The 16,048-nt window shown below is 37.5% G+C and overlaps 1 protein-coding gene across 1 annotated transcript; it reads left to right on the forward strand.

Moving 5' to 3' along the window:
• The first annotated feature begins 4,661 nt into the window (after positions 1 to 4,661).
• On the forward strand, positions 4,662 to 14,635 carry LOC146164645 (choline transporter-like protein 1). Its single transcript, XM_083380780.1, has 7 exons — positions 4,662 to 5,207; positions 5,658 to 5,790; positions 6,165 to 7,651; positions 7,997 to 8,173; positions 8,299 to 8,472; positions 8,841 to 9,048; positions 14,481 to 14,635. Exons 1-7 carry the CDS (start codon positions 4,662 to 4,664, stop codon positions 14,633 to 14,635), a joined length of 2,880 nt encoding a protein of 959 aa, XP_083236906.1.
• Positions 14,636 to 16,048: the final 1,413 nt, after the last annotated feature.

Below are 16,048 nucleotides of genomic sequence, written 5' to 3' on the forward strand. Positions count from 1 at the left end.
AAAAATACTTGGCAAATATCAACACTAACTGTATGTATCTCGGTTAAAACCAGGGAGTCGAACCGTTTGACTTTTCCGGTTCAGGTTAGGTTCGGGTTCAAGGTTTTTTTTGGAATCCGGTTCAGTTTCGGTTTCAAGCAATTTAAAAGTTCCGGTTCGAACATCGTTATTTCAAAACCGGTTAATAAAGTTCCGGTTCAGATACAATATAATTTGCGTTAAATCTCAAAATGTGGGTCAATAAATGTAGAGAATAAACTTTGAATTGTAAGTCATTTAATCCAAGTTCCGTGACTTATTTAAAAAACAGCAACTCAATATTGCAATATCTAAAAAATGAAAAATGAACGATTTTTTTATTCAATATTCATATTTTTTTTATAAAATTTCGAACATGACGTAATTGACTCTGCAAAAATAAAAGTTGTGACGTCATGCTGGAGCGAACCGCTTTTGTTTACAGGTTCGGGTTCGGTTAAGGTTCAGATACTTTCAAATTATTCGGTTCAGTTCCGGTTCGGCTCCTTAAAATCTTAAATAAAACGGTTCAGGTTCGGTTACGGTTCTGAAAAAATTGACCTAAAACCGGTTCATAAAGTTCCGGTTCGGTTCCGGTTCGACTCCCTGGTTAAAACTACTTTTATATATTAATCATATTAATTTCGCAATATTTTTTTAAATAATAATTTAACGTTCGATAGACGTTTTTCGTCCTTAACCTTATGTTGAATAAGTATTAGCCTAATCTATTTTCCAATCGCAAAGATGATTTGAGAAACCATGCAGCTATTTCGTACTAATTTATCCCCCAGAAAAGTCATTGTGAAAAAACACAACAATACTTTACTTTTTGTATTTTATTCAGTATTCACTTGGAAACGTAAACCACGCAGGTAAAGATTCTTGAAACATAAAACACGCAGGTAAAGATTCTTGAAACATAAACCACGCAGGTAAAGATTCTTGAAACATAAAACACGCAGGCAGTGATTCTTTTATCGTCGTGTTTCGTGCAGTAGCCTATCTGAAAACGTAAAAAAATACAAAATCAAGCCTCATTAAGAGAATATATGGTAGGCTAGTGAGATGTTTGAAATATCCGTGCTTGTTCTTGGATAGTTTATATTTACACTTTAACGGTAAGTTTTTTTTTTGATAATAGAAATGTTCAGATGCTACAGGTATTCGCTTACTAGTCCATATTTTGATTACGATCTGTCTCCTGGTCCATTGTTTCATCTACGAAACAATCAATTCATTCGTTATCAATTATAAATTACCGATAATTATCATGACAGCATGGGCGCCCGCACGGGGGGGGGAGTAAGGGGGAGCACTTGACCCCCCCTGGAATTTCAAAATACGATTATTAGTGTTATTTATAAGTATAATATGTATTACTTATGAAGGTTAAAAATATTATACATTATCCATTGCCCCCAGTGGCGTATCCAGGGGGCGGGAGTTCTTACCCTCTTTTTGTAAGTGATATTATCGTTTTTGTCATGGTTTAACAAACTGTTCGAAGCGGCGTGCTTTTTAAGTAATTGGGTCACGCGTCTTAATCTAATCTAATGCGAAACCAAAATTGAGTGCAAAACGCCGTTTTTCGTCTTTTGTTTGGTCGACCATAAACGCTGGAAGTTTTTCTCTTTCGTTATTTGTTTAGGTTGACTGATTAGCAAGTGGTCGCTTTTGCTGGACGTATTTGGCTGTTTCTGATTAGTTTTTTATCACGTCTTGCAATCACCATTCTATGACGTCATACTGTCACTGTTTTATGACATCATTATTCATTAACGTCAGACGAAAAAAAATAGGGGAATTCCCTAAGTTGAAAATTCAGGATCCCTTTTTGATTTTCTGGTTACACCCCTGATTGCCCCCCCCCTGGAAAATTTTCTGCGGCGCCCCTGCATGACAGTCTATTATTATTGTTACTGCTATGATGTAGGCCTACAGATTAATTTATCTATAGTCAACTATATAGCCTACTTAAACGTGTTTTCTATATAGCCTACCCATTAGAACGCATTACCTTCCGCTATCTTGGAACATGTTGTATTGCTAAAAATATAAATAAAAACTTCTGTTTAGTCGAAACACAAAAGCTTCTGGAAATGTTTTGCCCTAATTTATACAGTCGGATAGAACAGAAAAAAACATGGTAAATTAATATAAAAACTTTTGTTTATTTAGTATAAAATTTTAAACGAAAACGATAAAAAGGCGCTTATATACTATCCAGAGTGGAACTCATATTTTTTAACAGGCCAGCGTCGACGACGGCGCCTTTTTCCGCCAAGCATCGGTTTCCACTAGAATTAGAATGGCAATACAGCAGTGCGAAAACAGTTAACTTGTTCATGGTTTCAATGCGAACACACAATAAGACCAAAAAACAACACTAGGCTAATCTAAAGCAGAGAAATCTATAAAAGCATTAAAGACCAGCAACATATAAAGCTAAATACGCAGTATTATCCACAAAATAATAAGAACTCTTTGTCTGAATAAGACATAAACATGTCGGAATAAGTCCTAAATTGATAGAAATAAGGCCTAAATACCAAACAACGCCTGGAAGTGTAGGAAGAGGGTATCTGACGAGCGGTGACAATGGGTCTGGCATAGGTCGTTTTGGACGTTTGGGTCCTAATAGTTTGAATGGCGCCGTTCGGGTGCCGCTGTTTTGGCACCGGATTTTTTTACCCTGTTTGGGTTATCGGTGGGTATGGGAGGGGTAAGAAAGTGGGTGGGGTTGAATTATTTCAGAAGTTAGTGATTTATTCAGGGGTTGGGTTTGAGGTTAGGTAAAAGGTTGTTCAGGGCTAATTCTGACCATTTAAATCTTATTATGACGGGTTTAGGTCGTGTTACGATTTAGACGTTTACAAATACTATAGGTTAGTCCTATTTTGGTCTCATCCCGAACGGTGTTTTATTCCAATGTTGATGTTGTTCTTATTTCGGTCTTATGGTTATAGAGTCCGTTTCAATGTCGACTTTCTTAAATAGATAACGTCAGGGTGCTGTTGCCAGGTATTGTTATCATTTTATCGCGGAGCCAAATCAACTGCTCAACTTACATTATTCAAAGTTAGCTTACATCAGTGCTTTTCAACTTTTGCACTTGTGCGGATGAAAAAAATGGTAATGCGCATGACAAACGTCACAGTTGAATTATTGCAATGCATACCTTTGAGGGTATATTCAAAGAAATCTAAGTGACCAACGAACCGCAAGCATACTGCAATTGTTTGCTTATGATCACATTTTCCCGGGTATATCATGAAATAAACCAGATTTCTATCGCTCACCGAATTCGGATTCAGGGGGTGGTAAGAATGCTTAATTTTTAGTATGTGTTTTTTAGTAGCCGCAGTGCGTTCCATTTGGAACTTTCCTTCTAAAATGGCTGTTTTGCCAACTTATAAGTTATATTTGCATTTTTTGAGCAAATATACGAAAATATATATCGCGATGCTAAAAAGTATTGTTCTACAGGTTTTCACTGTGATTTTAGGCTAAACGCCCCCACCCTTATCAAGATGCATTTTCAGCCAAATTGATCTGGTTCATAGAGTTCATCAAACCTTTTTTGCGCGAAAAGATAATGTCTTTGTAATGCGAACAATCTACGCTTGTAAAACTTAGTCTTCTAAATTAAAAAATTCGTTAAAAAAGCAATTTTTTTGCGCTTAGCGCACACCATTTTCCCCAGTCTCGCAACATTTAATTTTATTTGCGCACAAGACGATAGAAGCAAGTTTCTGAAGCTTATATGTCTTTTGATGTTACTACATTATGTGGCCCGCAAAGAATATGCAAGAAATATTGGGGCCCGCGATGCAGTCAACCTTGGGCTAGTGAATGCAATTTTTGGCAGAGAAATATATTTAATGCATTTTTTCGCGCAAATATAAACAGTTTTTCAACAATGTACATTTTTAGCAGTTCCCTGTACGGTACCTTCCACCAGTTGTGGAGTTATTGGCCGTCACAACTTGTTTACCAATTTTTATATATTGACCAAAAGCCACTTTAAGTAACCTACCAATGTGTGAATTTGTATGTGCCTACTGCACTAACTCTAAAATTCCAAAATAAAAATGTTGCTTGAAAGGAAAATGTTTGCGCCATCAGTAAGATGTAATAATTTGTTATCAACTTGGCAGCTTAATTCATTATGTTCGAAAAAGTAAGGATGGAAATAGGCTACATATTTTTTTTAAATATTTATTAGGGTTATTAGCATGATTTAATGGAAATCGACCTCAATATATTTTAAAGTGTAGTATTATTGGTTAAATGTCATAAAATTTGCGATATTTTATAATGATTGCATTGAATTTTACTTAACTACCCAGACTGAAACCGTCCAATGTGAACACAGAGGCCTCAATTACGTCACAAAGAAAAAAATATGTATACCAAATTTTATACTAAATCTGTTAATCATAGACTGCCGTTGTGATACACGCAACGGTTTTGTCGGCATTTTGCGAATTTCTTGGCGATTTTATCGAGAAATTGTGCTCTATTGCGAATTCCAAGCGACGAGAGGTGTTTTGTGCTTTGCTTAACGTTGTTAAACCGACGTTTCGGCATTTGGCTGCACGACAGAAGTGTGGTCAGAGGTGAAGCGACAACCTATCGACATGGGTTGCTGCTTGGGTGACAAGTTCACCACAGACGTGGAGGTCCTCGACATCGAGGAGGGTCCGACGACCCCGACGCGGGTCAGGAAACCCCGCGACGTCCTATTTCTCCTGCTCTTTATCGCGATGCTTGGCGGAATGGGCTACCTGGCCTATTTTAGCATGGATAAGGGTGACGCAGGTCGATTCTTGAACGGCGTCGACTCCTGGGGAAACGTGTGCGGAAGAGAGAAGAACGCCCCCATTCCCGGGGTGCCCGAATCTGGGCGCGACCACTCGGCGCACCCATTCCAGTTCCTGATGGCCTTCTCGGACATCAAGATGGCTCTTGATCCGAGCCAGTTGCTGAACCAGGAAAGCGGACCGGCGGTGATTTGCGTGAGCGAATGCCCCACAGCAGTAGTGAGGTGCCCTTCCTTGCTGCAGCAAAACGGATACGACTTGAACGAGACGCTCATCGACGAGCGAGTGTGCACGATGCCTTATGACGTCATACTGCCTCACCACCCGGTTCTCAACCGATGTGTGCCTTCCCAGCTGCTACAAGTAGGCTAAGTTGATCTATGTTTTTTAACTGCGAAATGTATAACACATATTGCTTTAGTGTTGTTGTTTGTTAGTGAGCAAAGTATAACTTTCTGGTAGCTTTTCTTTTATAAATCAGTATTGCTAAAGTCGTTACTTATTGCGGTACGTCACAAAGTAATATGATTGTCATTATTTGGTAGAACTTTTAATTAAGTTTATCCAATTTTTACTGCGTGGTAGTGCCAATTACAAAAATGATGTATGTTGATAATGTCATAACACACCAAGGGAGGATAGGGTTGAAATTTATCGAGGCAGTGCTATTCCTGTTAATATTGCAGCCCAAGCTTAACTACTTCACTAAGTATACAGTGTGTTTGAGTGGAAAATAACAGTCAATTTTTTAAATAAAATAAAATGCTATAATCTGTCAAATTTCCGTACTCGATTAAGTTCATCATTGTGTAGGCTGGAGCAGCGATTGCAGGAGTTGCAGGACAAGTATTGACTCCAGAACTGACCAACCAGCATTTGGCGGAAGACGAGATGCCCACCAGCGACAACGCTCTGCTGGCCGACAACCCAACAGTCCCAAGTACAGGTCGGTAGATTATATAGAAAGAGTTCCATAGCTAAACACTGCTCTACATTTGCAAAGAAGGGAGAAAGGAAAACGCGAATATTTTATATACAAATCGACATTAAATTTAAACAAACCACCCTTTAATTTAAAAGGGTAAAGGGTAAAATGTGATTTTTGAACAAATTGCATTAGAAATGTAAGGGTTTGCAAACGAAGATCTTATGAATGACTATCGAAATTTTTTTGCCCCAATATCACTTAATTTTAGTACACCTGCAAAGCTAATTCGGGGGAAAGAAAGTACTATGTCCGGGTGATCGCTAGCCTCTATAACAGCCTATACGCTCTTTATGTTTGTCACCAAATTTGTAGCATTGCGTGTGCCTTTGCAGATTTCGTGGCCTCGGTAGGCGTGATTGTGGAACAACTGGTCACCAGCTTGGCGGCGCACTGGAAAGACACGGTTTACTTGGTTCTTATCGCACTCGCAATCTCCCTCGCTATGATTGTGCTTCTCCAGCTTTTCAGTCGCGTGGTTGTTGTGCTTATTATGGTACTTTCGCTTCTCGGCACAACGGCTCTCACAGCTTTCTTGTGGTTTAATTATGCAGCGGCGATTGGGGTGGTGAACCGCACAGCCGTCGACCAAGTGATGGAGTCAACGGCGACCTTCGTTGATCTGAGTGACGCTAACATTTCCGGATTAAGTACGATTGACGCGAGCAACGTGCTTGATGCTCTGACGGTTTCGGCCCTTCACGAAACGACTTATCTTCTTCCAATTTGCATCGTGGTTTCGGTGATCACCTTGTTCGTCATTACGGTAACAATTTGGGCCCGCAAGAGCTTCTGTTTGGTTATTAGTTTGTTCGACGAGGCCAGCCTAGCAATCTTCAGTATGCCTGGAATGCTCCTGCAACCATTCTGGACACTCATTGCTATGGCAACGGCGACTGGATACTTCATAGTGATTGGTGTTTATATTTTTTCGGTCCAGATTCCAAAAATGGACGAAGACGGAATGGTGGGATTTGTGGAAGACGAGAATACTCCGTTTATCTTCCTCGTGCTTCCGCACATATTCGGGTGGCTTTGGGTCATGGAGTTTATATCGGGATGTCAGCAGGTGATATTGGCTGGCGCGGTCAGTGGCTGGTTCTTCAGCAAGACGACACCGATGAAGAAAGGTTGCAAGTACTTTTGCTTCCCGACCCTGAAAGCGACCAAGGACCTGATTCTCTACAACCTCGGCTCGGTGGCTCTCGGTTCCCTGATAGTCGCCGTTGTGCAAATAATGAGAGCCATCGTAGGTTACATTGAGCGAAAACTTAAAGGCTCGGAAAACAAAACCGGCAAAATGCTTCTTAAATGTTTTGGCTGTTGTCTGGCGTGCTTCGAAAGAGTGCTTAAGTTTATCAACAAGAACGCCTATATCTGTGTTGCAATGTACGGCGATGGATTCTGCTCAGGCGCGAAGAACGCACTCGGATTGCTGATCACTAACGCCCAGCACGTGCTGGCGCTCAACTGTTTGTCCGGATTTTGTCTGATGCTCGGCAAACTGGCGGTCGTAGTGCTGACTGGCTTTGTTGGTGTAAGCTGGTTCACAGTAAAGCTTGGTCAGAACGCACCGCACACAGAATACCTGGCCCCAGTCGCCATAGCTTGCCTGGCGGCCTACATCATTTCTTCGGCCTTCTTCAACGTCTTCGGAATGGCGATCGACACGATCTTTCTTTGCTTTTGTGATGATCAGAAGCGCAACAATGGAGGCTCGAGGCCCTACTTCTGCAGCAAGAGACTGCAAAAGTACATGGACGGAGTAAAGGAAGCGGAAAAGGAAAGAAATGCAACCCCGATCCCAACAACAGCAAGCAAGGTAGGCTGTGCCTTTTCTTTTAAATTATTAATTAGTTATGTAAATAATGTTATGTGCTGATCTCTTATTGTTTTGTTTGTGATTTTAAGTCCGTTATGTGATGTATGAGTTCTTAAACATTAGTTAACCTTTTAGTTCCGTTGATAGATTTCTTATGATGTGCGCTGAATAGTAAAAAAATCATTATAACAAACAGGTCATGTACAGTTATTACGCGTTTTGTTTTTTGCTCAAGTTAGCGTTGACAAATACTTCTTTCCACAATAGAATTCTAAATGTATGTATTGACTGAAGTGGATTTGTTTGCCTCATAAGCAAATACCATAGACCTTTGCTTATTTTTAGATGTCCACCTCTTCTCGAACTAAGCTCGAGCGCCTATTTGCGGCGAAAGGTAAGCGTACAGATAAGGACGGAAACAAGGAAGTGAGCCTGCGCACTCCGGATTCACTCGGTTTGACAAGCAGCAACGCGGACAACGTATCGATTTTGGTGGATGCATTTGACACTTTAGTTGATAAAGTAAGTACGAAAAATAGCGAAATAACATTCATAGAGATTCTGCACATGACCACAACCGCTTGATCTTTTATTTTGCAAATGAGATAAATTCAAGTTAAACTGACACATTATTATATTCCGTTCAGGTGATGTACGAATGCGAGAAATCGCCTCTGAGCAAAAAAGCCCGAAAAACTCCAACTGGGAGCCTGAGACAACAGACTACTCCACTTCCCCCTATAATATTGCCGATAAGACAGAAATCTCTTCCGACTTTAAGCTCAAGTGTTCAATTAATTTCAACACTTCTCCCAGGACAGGTAAAGAAAACTCAAACCATGATTTATATATGACCAGTTGTTATGAACTTTGCTATAATACCCTTGCTACAGGTTTAATCTAACTGAAAATTAAATTTAAAATTATGTATAGGCCTACCGAATGAAATGGTAATTGCGATTTTCAAGAAAAAGAACACTAAAAAATGGAGAGCATCATTAAAGTAAAGCTCTTAAATCCTGTAGCCGTATTAACACAATCTTGCCTATACTGGTATAAGGAGAAATCGATTACGTCGTGATTTACGATTAGGAATAACAATCCAGTATACACTCTGCGACACCATGTTATGTAGGACTGTTTTAATGGCCGAAGTCTAGTAAAGATCGCTTCATGATTCTCTCGGCAGGTGGCTTTCGAAGAGGTGCACGAAAGTCGACTTTCGCCAATTTTCACGCGAGACTTCACAAACATCGTACGAAGCGCAAGCGCCGCCAACTGCTTTGATATCAACCGATCTGAGAGCGACATGACCATCAGAATGGCCAACGGTGAACCGATGAAGACGGAGTCACCGCAGAGCGTCGAGTGCCCCACCTTCCCAGCTAACACACAACGTTTTTTCGACGTTCGGATTTTGTTTTTAAACTAAGTAAACGTTGTGGGAATGTGTCCAAACGAACGTTAAGAAAATACGTCGAGGCCGTGTTATCAAAACGTAATGTAAAACGTAGCACTAACGTCAAAATTAACGTTAAGAAAAACCGCAATGCGACCAAATTTCAACGTCATTTGTAACGTACAAACAACGTTGATTACAGACGTCGATCTTAACATGTTTTACATCATTTTGGACGTCACTTCGAACATTTGTTGAACGTTATTTTTTAACGTTGCGACGAACCACAATGAAACAAATTTACAACGTCATAGGTGACATGCAAATAACGTTTATTACTGACGAAACATCTAACATTTTTAGACCGGTTTAGACGTCTTTTTACACGTTTAATTAACGCTGTATATTTAACGTTCCGTAAAACTATAACGCAACCAGCTTAGAACGTCATACGTTACGTAGAATTCACGTTCATGTCTTACGTCACAATTAACTTGTTATAGACAAATTTTAGCGTAACTTCAAACGTTTGATTAACGTTCTTTCGTAACGTTGAAACAAACCAAATGCAACTTATTTTAAACGTCATAAATCACGTACAAAAAACGTTGTTTACTGACGTCAAAACTAACGTCTTTTCAGCCACTTTTGACGTCGTTTAAACGTTTCTTCAATGGTATTCTTCAAAAACATTGTGGCGCACCACAATGCAACCTGATTATAACGTCAAAGGTGACGTACGAACAAGGTTAAATACTTACTTCGAGGCTAATAACTTCTTTTAGGCTATTTTGTACGTTAGAGCGAACGTTTTGCTAACATTATTTTTAAACTTTGTGACCACCATTGATGTAACTAACTTACAACGTGATACGTGACGTACAATCAACATTAAATTCTGACATCAAAGCTAATTTCTTGGAGACCAGGACGCCATTTTAAGCGTTATAATAACGTCATTTTACCGTTTTGACTAACTACAATGTTATATAATTAAAACGTAAAACGTGACGTAACAACAACGTTACCTTTTGTAACAAGGATAATGTTTTTATGACTATTTTATACATCATTTCTAACGTTTTAATAACGTCATTTTTCAACCTTATTACAAACCTTAATGTAACCAATTTAGAACGTCATAGGTGACGTACATGCAACGTTAATTACTCACGTCAAAGTAAACTTGATTTCATTTCATACGTTGTCGTGAGAAACCACAATGGACCCAATTTAGGAAATCATTACGCAATCAACGGTGATTTCTGATGTCAAAGCTAACTTATTTAAGACCGTTTTGGATGTAATTTTAAACGTTTTAATAACGTTATTTCTTGACGTTGCGACAAACTAAGATCCAACTAACTGACAACGTCACGCGTGAAGTATAAATGACGTTGAATTCTAAGGTCAAAGCTAACTTCTTTGACAGCATTTTGGACGTGATTTTAAGCGTTTTAACAACGTTATTTTTTGGTTTGTAACTAACAACAATGCAATCTAATTAGAACTTCACGTGACGTAAAAACTACGGTAAATACTGACATCGAAGCTTACTTGTGTTTAGAATTAGACTATTTTATACGTCATTTTTAACGTTAATATAGCGTTATTTTTCAACGTTATTACAATCTTCAATATAACCAATTCGAAACAACATACGTGGCGTAAATGCAAAAAGCAATGATAACTGTCGCTGAAGATAACTTATCTGAAACCATTTTAAATGCTATTTTCAAAAGTTCCAATATCTTTATTTCTTGACATTACGAAAAACTAAAACGCGACCAAATTTGCAACATCTTAAATGCTCGTAGTCATTTCGAAGGTTACGGCAAACCACAATGCAACCGGATTAAAACGTTAAACGTGACGTATACAACAAGGTATATACCTGACATCGAGGTCAACTTGTTTTAGACTATTTTATACATAAATTAAAACATTTCATTAATATTATTCAGCGTTGATACAAACGTCAAAGGAACCCTATTAAAACGTTAAACGTGAGGTAGAAATAACATCAATTAGCCTACTTACGTTGAAGGTAACTGATTTTAGACGAATTTGCGTGTCATACACAGTTTTTTCGACTGAGCTGAAGTACAATCGAATCAAAATGTCATACGTGTCGTATAAAAAATGTTGTTTACCGACGTCAAAACTAACCTTCCAAGTTTTAATTTTCGTTAAAAAGAAATGCTCTCTTTTAAGGAATGCGTCGGGATTATGTAGCCTATGTACAAAATATTTATTTTTTTCTGTAATGTGTTTTGATTAACTTTTTTAGAAAATGTAAAGAAGTATACTTAGTTATGCTTACATAAAATCGAGATGTGACTTAATTAAGATAGCATTTTAGCAAGGGTAACATTGTCTTTACATGAAACAAATCGCATAAAAAAGTACTTAGCGCAGCGACCGATATAGACGCAGTTTCCTGGATAGACAAGAATGTCGCTCCCTGCTGCTTTTTTTTCGCGGTTTTCGAACGGCGCGTAAACTCGTGATTGGCCAATATGCGGATGACATCACAGTTCAGTTTGAACATTTGCTATCAGGACATTGGAATTCAAAATAAGTTTGGCAGCTCAGCGCTAGAGTGCTTGTTAGATATTTAGGTTGTTTTCCTTAAACCATGAAGATTAGGGTTACATAAAAAGATTAGGCTTTGTTATCAAATATATTTTCAGGTTAAATAGTCTAAGCTGTATTTGTAGTTTTATTGATAACTTTTATTTTAAGTAGGAAAAAAATAATTTACTGAATAAATGACTTTAAAGCCTCCACTAATTTTCATATAACATAGAAAAACAAGCTCTATTACCTCTGTGGGCAATTGCAGGCGCTGGTCTAGAATCCTACCACAGTGCACAATATTTGGGTTAGGGTGGGTCAAGTATTAAATAATAGATATAATAATACTTGACTCACCCAAACGCTAACTCGCACCCTAACCCAAATATTGTGCGTTGATTTAATCATTGTGGTAAGATTCTAGACCAGCGCCCAATTGCATTCTACGGCGAGTGAACACCCAAATTTTTTAGACAATTTGAATGCAAATCTTGATCTTTGTATCCTGCCAGCGTAAATACCTTGGGTGTGCATAAAACGCCAAATGAACACTTGAAAATTCATTACTGAAGATCTTGACTAAAGGCTTGATTAAAAGTTCAAGGTGGGATTTGAAGAAGGGTACACGTTAAAGATATTCCTTATGAACTTGGCTGCTCATCAATATTTACAGGTAAATTAGTGATTAATATTTTCAAGATTTTTGTTAATTATTATATTTATTTGACTCTAACTGTTTTGTTTTATGCTTGCAATTGCCCTAGATGCTAACAACAAAGACTTTAAAATGTATCCTGGCTGCGTTTAAATTTCTTTATTTGGGCAGCAATTTTTTTCAAAACCTACCAGTGATAGTTATACAATGTCACCAGAATTTTAATTTTATATATTTCCGACCAGTCTGCATTCTGTGGACCAGAAGCTACACAGCACAAAACGCTATCACACAATAAGCAAAGGCAAAATAAACATAATATGGCAGAATTATTGGGAAAAAATTATACCATAGACTAGTACTAAGAATGGTCTATATTTTTTTAATATAAAAACAAAGTTTAAAAAAGGTAAAAAATACTAATATTCATTATTAAATGTTATTATTGGCAAAAAAATGAGATAAAAATTCTTGATACTAAATTTTACCAAACAAATTCAGGTTGCACAAGAAAATACATTAACAGTGATATAAAATTTCTGTACTTTGCTAAATTAGTAAATGGCACATCTAAATTTTGAAACTATGGTTGAATTGTGTTAGGATTCCAAACGTCTGGATCATAATATTACCAATAGTGAGAACAATTAATCACAAAACACTTTGCTGACATAATAAAAAAATAAAAAACATGAAATAACTATCAGGTTATTTTAAATTTTTTGTTTAAGGCAACCTGTTGGGCATTTATTGTACCATGTAGAAGCACATCATTGCAATTAGTTTTTTTGGCTTTGCTCATTTCGATTTGGTTTCATAAGGTAAATGAAGTTAAAAGTTATGGTTGTAGTCATTAATCACATTTCCCAGTTAATGCAGCTTAAACAGATGAAAGTTGGATGGGGTTTTCCTTAGCTTGACAAACACATGAGCCATTTTTATAAGGTATATATTCCCCTGTTCGACCCTATAGCCCTAGCAGTCACTTCCCTATTCCCTAATTTTTATATTATTTGCCAACAGCTCTCTCGATGTATCACACACGCATTCAGATTCGGATTAAACTGCTGGATTTTCGTTTTACACCGCTGGATTTGCATTGTTCTTATTTTTTCATACGTTGTTGTTGTTAACGCTACTTTCCTGTTTTAATGTGCAATGTGCATTGTTTTACACATAGTCTGTGAAATGCAAAACTTTTTAAATTTTGTCTTTTAGACTGTGTTAGTAGAGCAATTTAAGTAACACTATAAAATTTGTGTGTTTTGCAGGTCCACAGACCAATTTTCTCAGTTTTCTTGTCTTTTTTACAGTTCTTTATTGTCAACATTTTTATACTGCCGTGTTTGTTTTACTTCAATACTATATTATTTCTATATTTTCCTGGATGGTAATTGTTTAGAAGATTTAGTAAGAATTTGCAAGTGTAAATAATTGCAGTCAGATATGTCACAACAAGTATAAGTGTTTTAAAAGTTCAAAAAAATCTTTATGTTTCTTTTTTGCGCATTATACCGTAGTTGCGAACGTAATTTGTAACTTCATTGCAAACGTAATTTGTAGGGCATGGAGTCGAAACTATTACGCAAACATAACAATGTGAACGCTTTCAATAACCTAGTTTTACAACGTAGTTTTTCCAACGTCGCATGAACTTTGTCCGGATCACACATTTTTACGTAAAAATAACGTCTGTGATCAACGTATAAATAACATCGCTGAACATCGTGATTTGCAACGTCTAATCTACGTCGTCTGGAATAGACACTTCTACGTAAAACCAACGTTCATGATAAACGTATAAATAACGTAGTTACACAACGTCGCATCTAGGTCGTAAAGTGTCGACGCTTTTACGTGAAAATAACGTTCATGATGAACGTCTAAATAACGTAGTTGCACAACGTCGCATCTACATCGTTTGGTGTCGACGCTTTTACGTGAAAATAACGTTCATGATAAACGTATAAATAACGTCGCTGAACATCGTAATTTGCAACGTCTAATCTACGTCGTCTGGAATAGACACTTCTACGTAAAAATAACGTTTATGATAAACGTATAAATAACGTAGTTGCACAACGTCGCATCTAGGTCGTAAAGTGTCGACGCTTTTACGTAGAAATAACGTTGGTTGCAACGTCTTATCGACCAAACTTAAACCAAAAATCTACGTCGCTGCGACGTCAAATTGTTAGCTGGGTTCACTCAGGAGATGCCCCAGATGAATATTGTTCCGCCGCAGCTGATTGACGAAGGCTCCGCTTTGGCCGATGAACAACGGGCGCGAGAGGCACCTGAGAAGCGCTATGCTCCCATGCAGGATGGCCCTCACTGCAGCTACATTGTGTAAATCGCGCGCCCAGAAGTGCGCCGACGACCGATATGTGTTACTTGTTATTGGACGTGTTACTTGTTATTTCGTGTTTTTGTTCGTCACCTGGGAGCAACTGTCTGTCGTTGAATAAATGATTGTCTGTAATGACACTATAAACCTAATTAGGCAAAAAAGGTCTCCGCACATGTAAGAAAATATTATTAGTTGTCCATAAAGAAGTATCAAGAAGCTTACCAATAGGGAAAAAATAAGCCTTTAAGGATTTACAAATAACTTTGATTCCCAAAACAAAATAAAAAATTGAATGTCATCGTAATAATATAGATAAATCGGCTGCACGAATGCTGAGCCGGACTCGGGACCCGAGTAATATTAATATTGTTTCACTAGAAAGAGTCAACGTGTGATGCGCCCATAATACGCACAAACAACTCATTTAAGATCTTGGCAACCTGTTTGCACCCCATTACCTCTGGTATTTTATTTTTTATTTGACTAACTAAGGGGTGAAAGTAGAAGATTTTTTTTACCGGAATGAATGAAAATTTTTAGAGACTACGTTGTATATTTATGTAATTTGTGTACTTTAACAACATTTCTTTGCAAATTTATATATTACTATATTTATAGGAAACTTGTAGTTTATAACAACAATTTATTTATTTTTATTTAACTAATCGCTTTGCAACAGAAATGACTGTCATTATACTTTTTAGGCATTGGTTAACCAGAAGTACGTTATATGTCAGAGTACAAGATAGTTACGTCGTCTGTTGTAATGTTTTTTTAAACTATTCGTTTGGTTAAACGTTGGTGATAGTGCAAATATTTAACAACTAGACGAAATACCCGGCGTTGCCCAGGTTAAATAGAATATTTACCGATTATTCGTAAGATCTTCGTAAATGACATAAATAATGCAAACATAGTTTTTTAAAGGTCATAACAAATTTGCTTATGCTTAAACGTTTGAACTAAGTGTCACTAAATAGAAATTTTAAATCATGTGATGTGAAGTCGGTTAACTATAGCGCACAACACTTGGCTAAGCATGGAATACATATTTTAAGTAACGAAAACCTGTGACGTTTGTCAATTGAGAATAACTCCCAAACGTAAAACTTTAGGTTGCACCAGCAATTGCTTAGACTTTATTAAAAGCGTCATGTTTAACAAATTCGTAATCCCGGTGGTAAACTGCTTCAAACGTGAGAAAAATCCTACTTGAAAAAAGAAATGCTTACTGTAAACTACTGTTATGAACGCAATATTTCGCAAACTCTGCTAGATATTGCGTGGGTAAACACACTGTAAGAAGTCATTAGGCTTTGGCCTCAATCGGTATCGCTAACAAACGGCTTAAAAATAAAAATTCAATTCTTGGTAAATTTGCGAACTCTACCTAAATTTTACGGCATCAAATAGTTC

This window comes from Ascidiella aspersa, chromosome 2 (genome assembly GCF_963924565.1).
Source record: "Ascidiella aspersa chromosome 2, kaAscAspe10.2, whole genome shotgun sequence".
NCBI classification, from domain to species: domain Eukaryota; kingdom Metazoa; phylum Chordata; class Ascidiacea; order Phlebobranchia; family Ascidiidae; genus Ascidiella; species Ascidiella aspersa.

Excerpts from the sequence above, each read along its gene's own strand:
- LOC146164645 (XM_083380780.1), top strand. The coding sequence starts at position 4,662 with ATGGGTTGCTGCTTGGGTGACAAGTTCACCACAGACGTGGAGGTCCTC. Across the intron at positions 7,652-7,996 it reads TCCCAACAACAGCAAGCAAG|ATGTCCACCTCTTCTCGAAC; the intron begins GTAGGCTGTGCC and ends GCTTATTTTTAG. Across the intron at positions 8,174-8,298 it reads TTGACACTTTAGTTGATAAA|GTGATGTACGAATGCGAGAA; the intron begins GTAAGTACGAAA and ends TATTCCGTTCAG.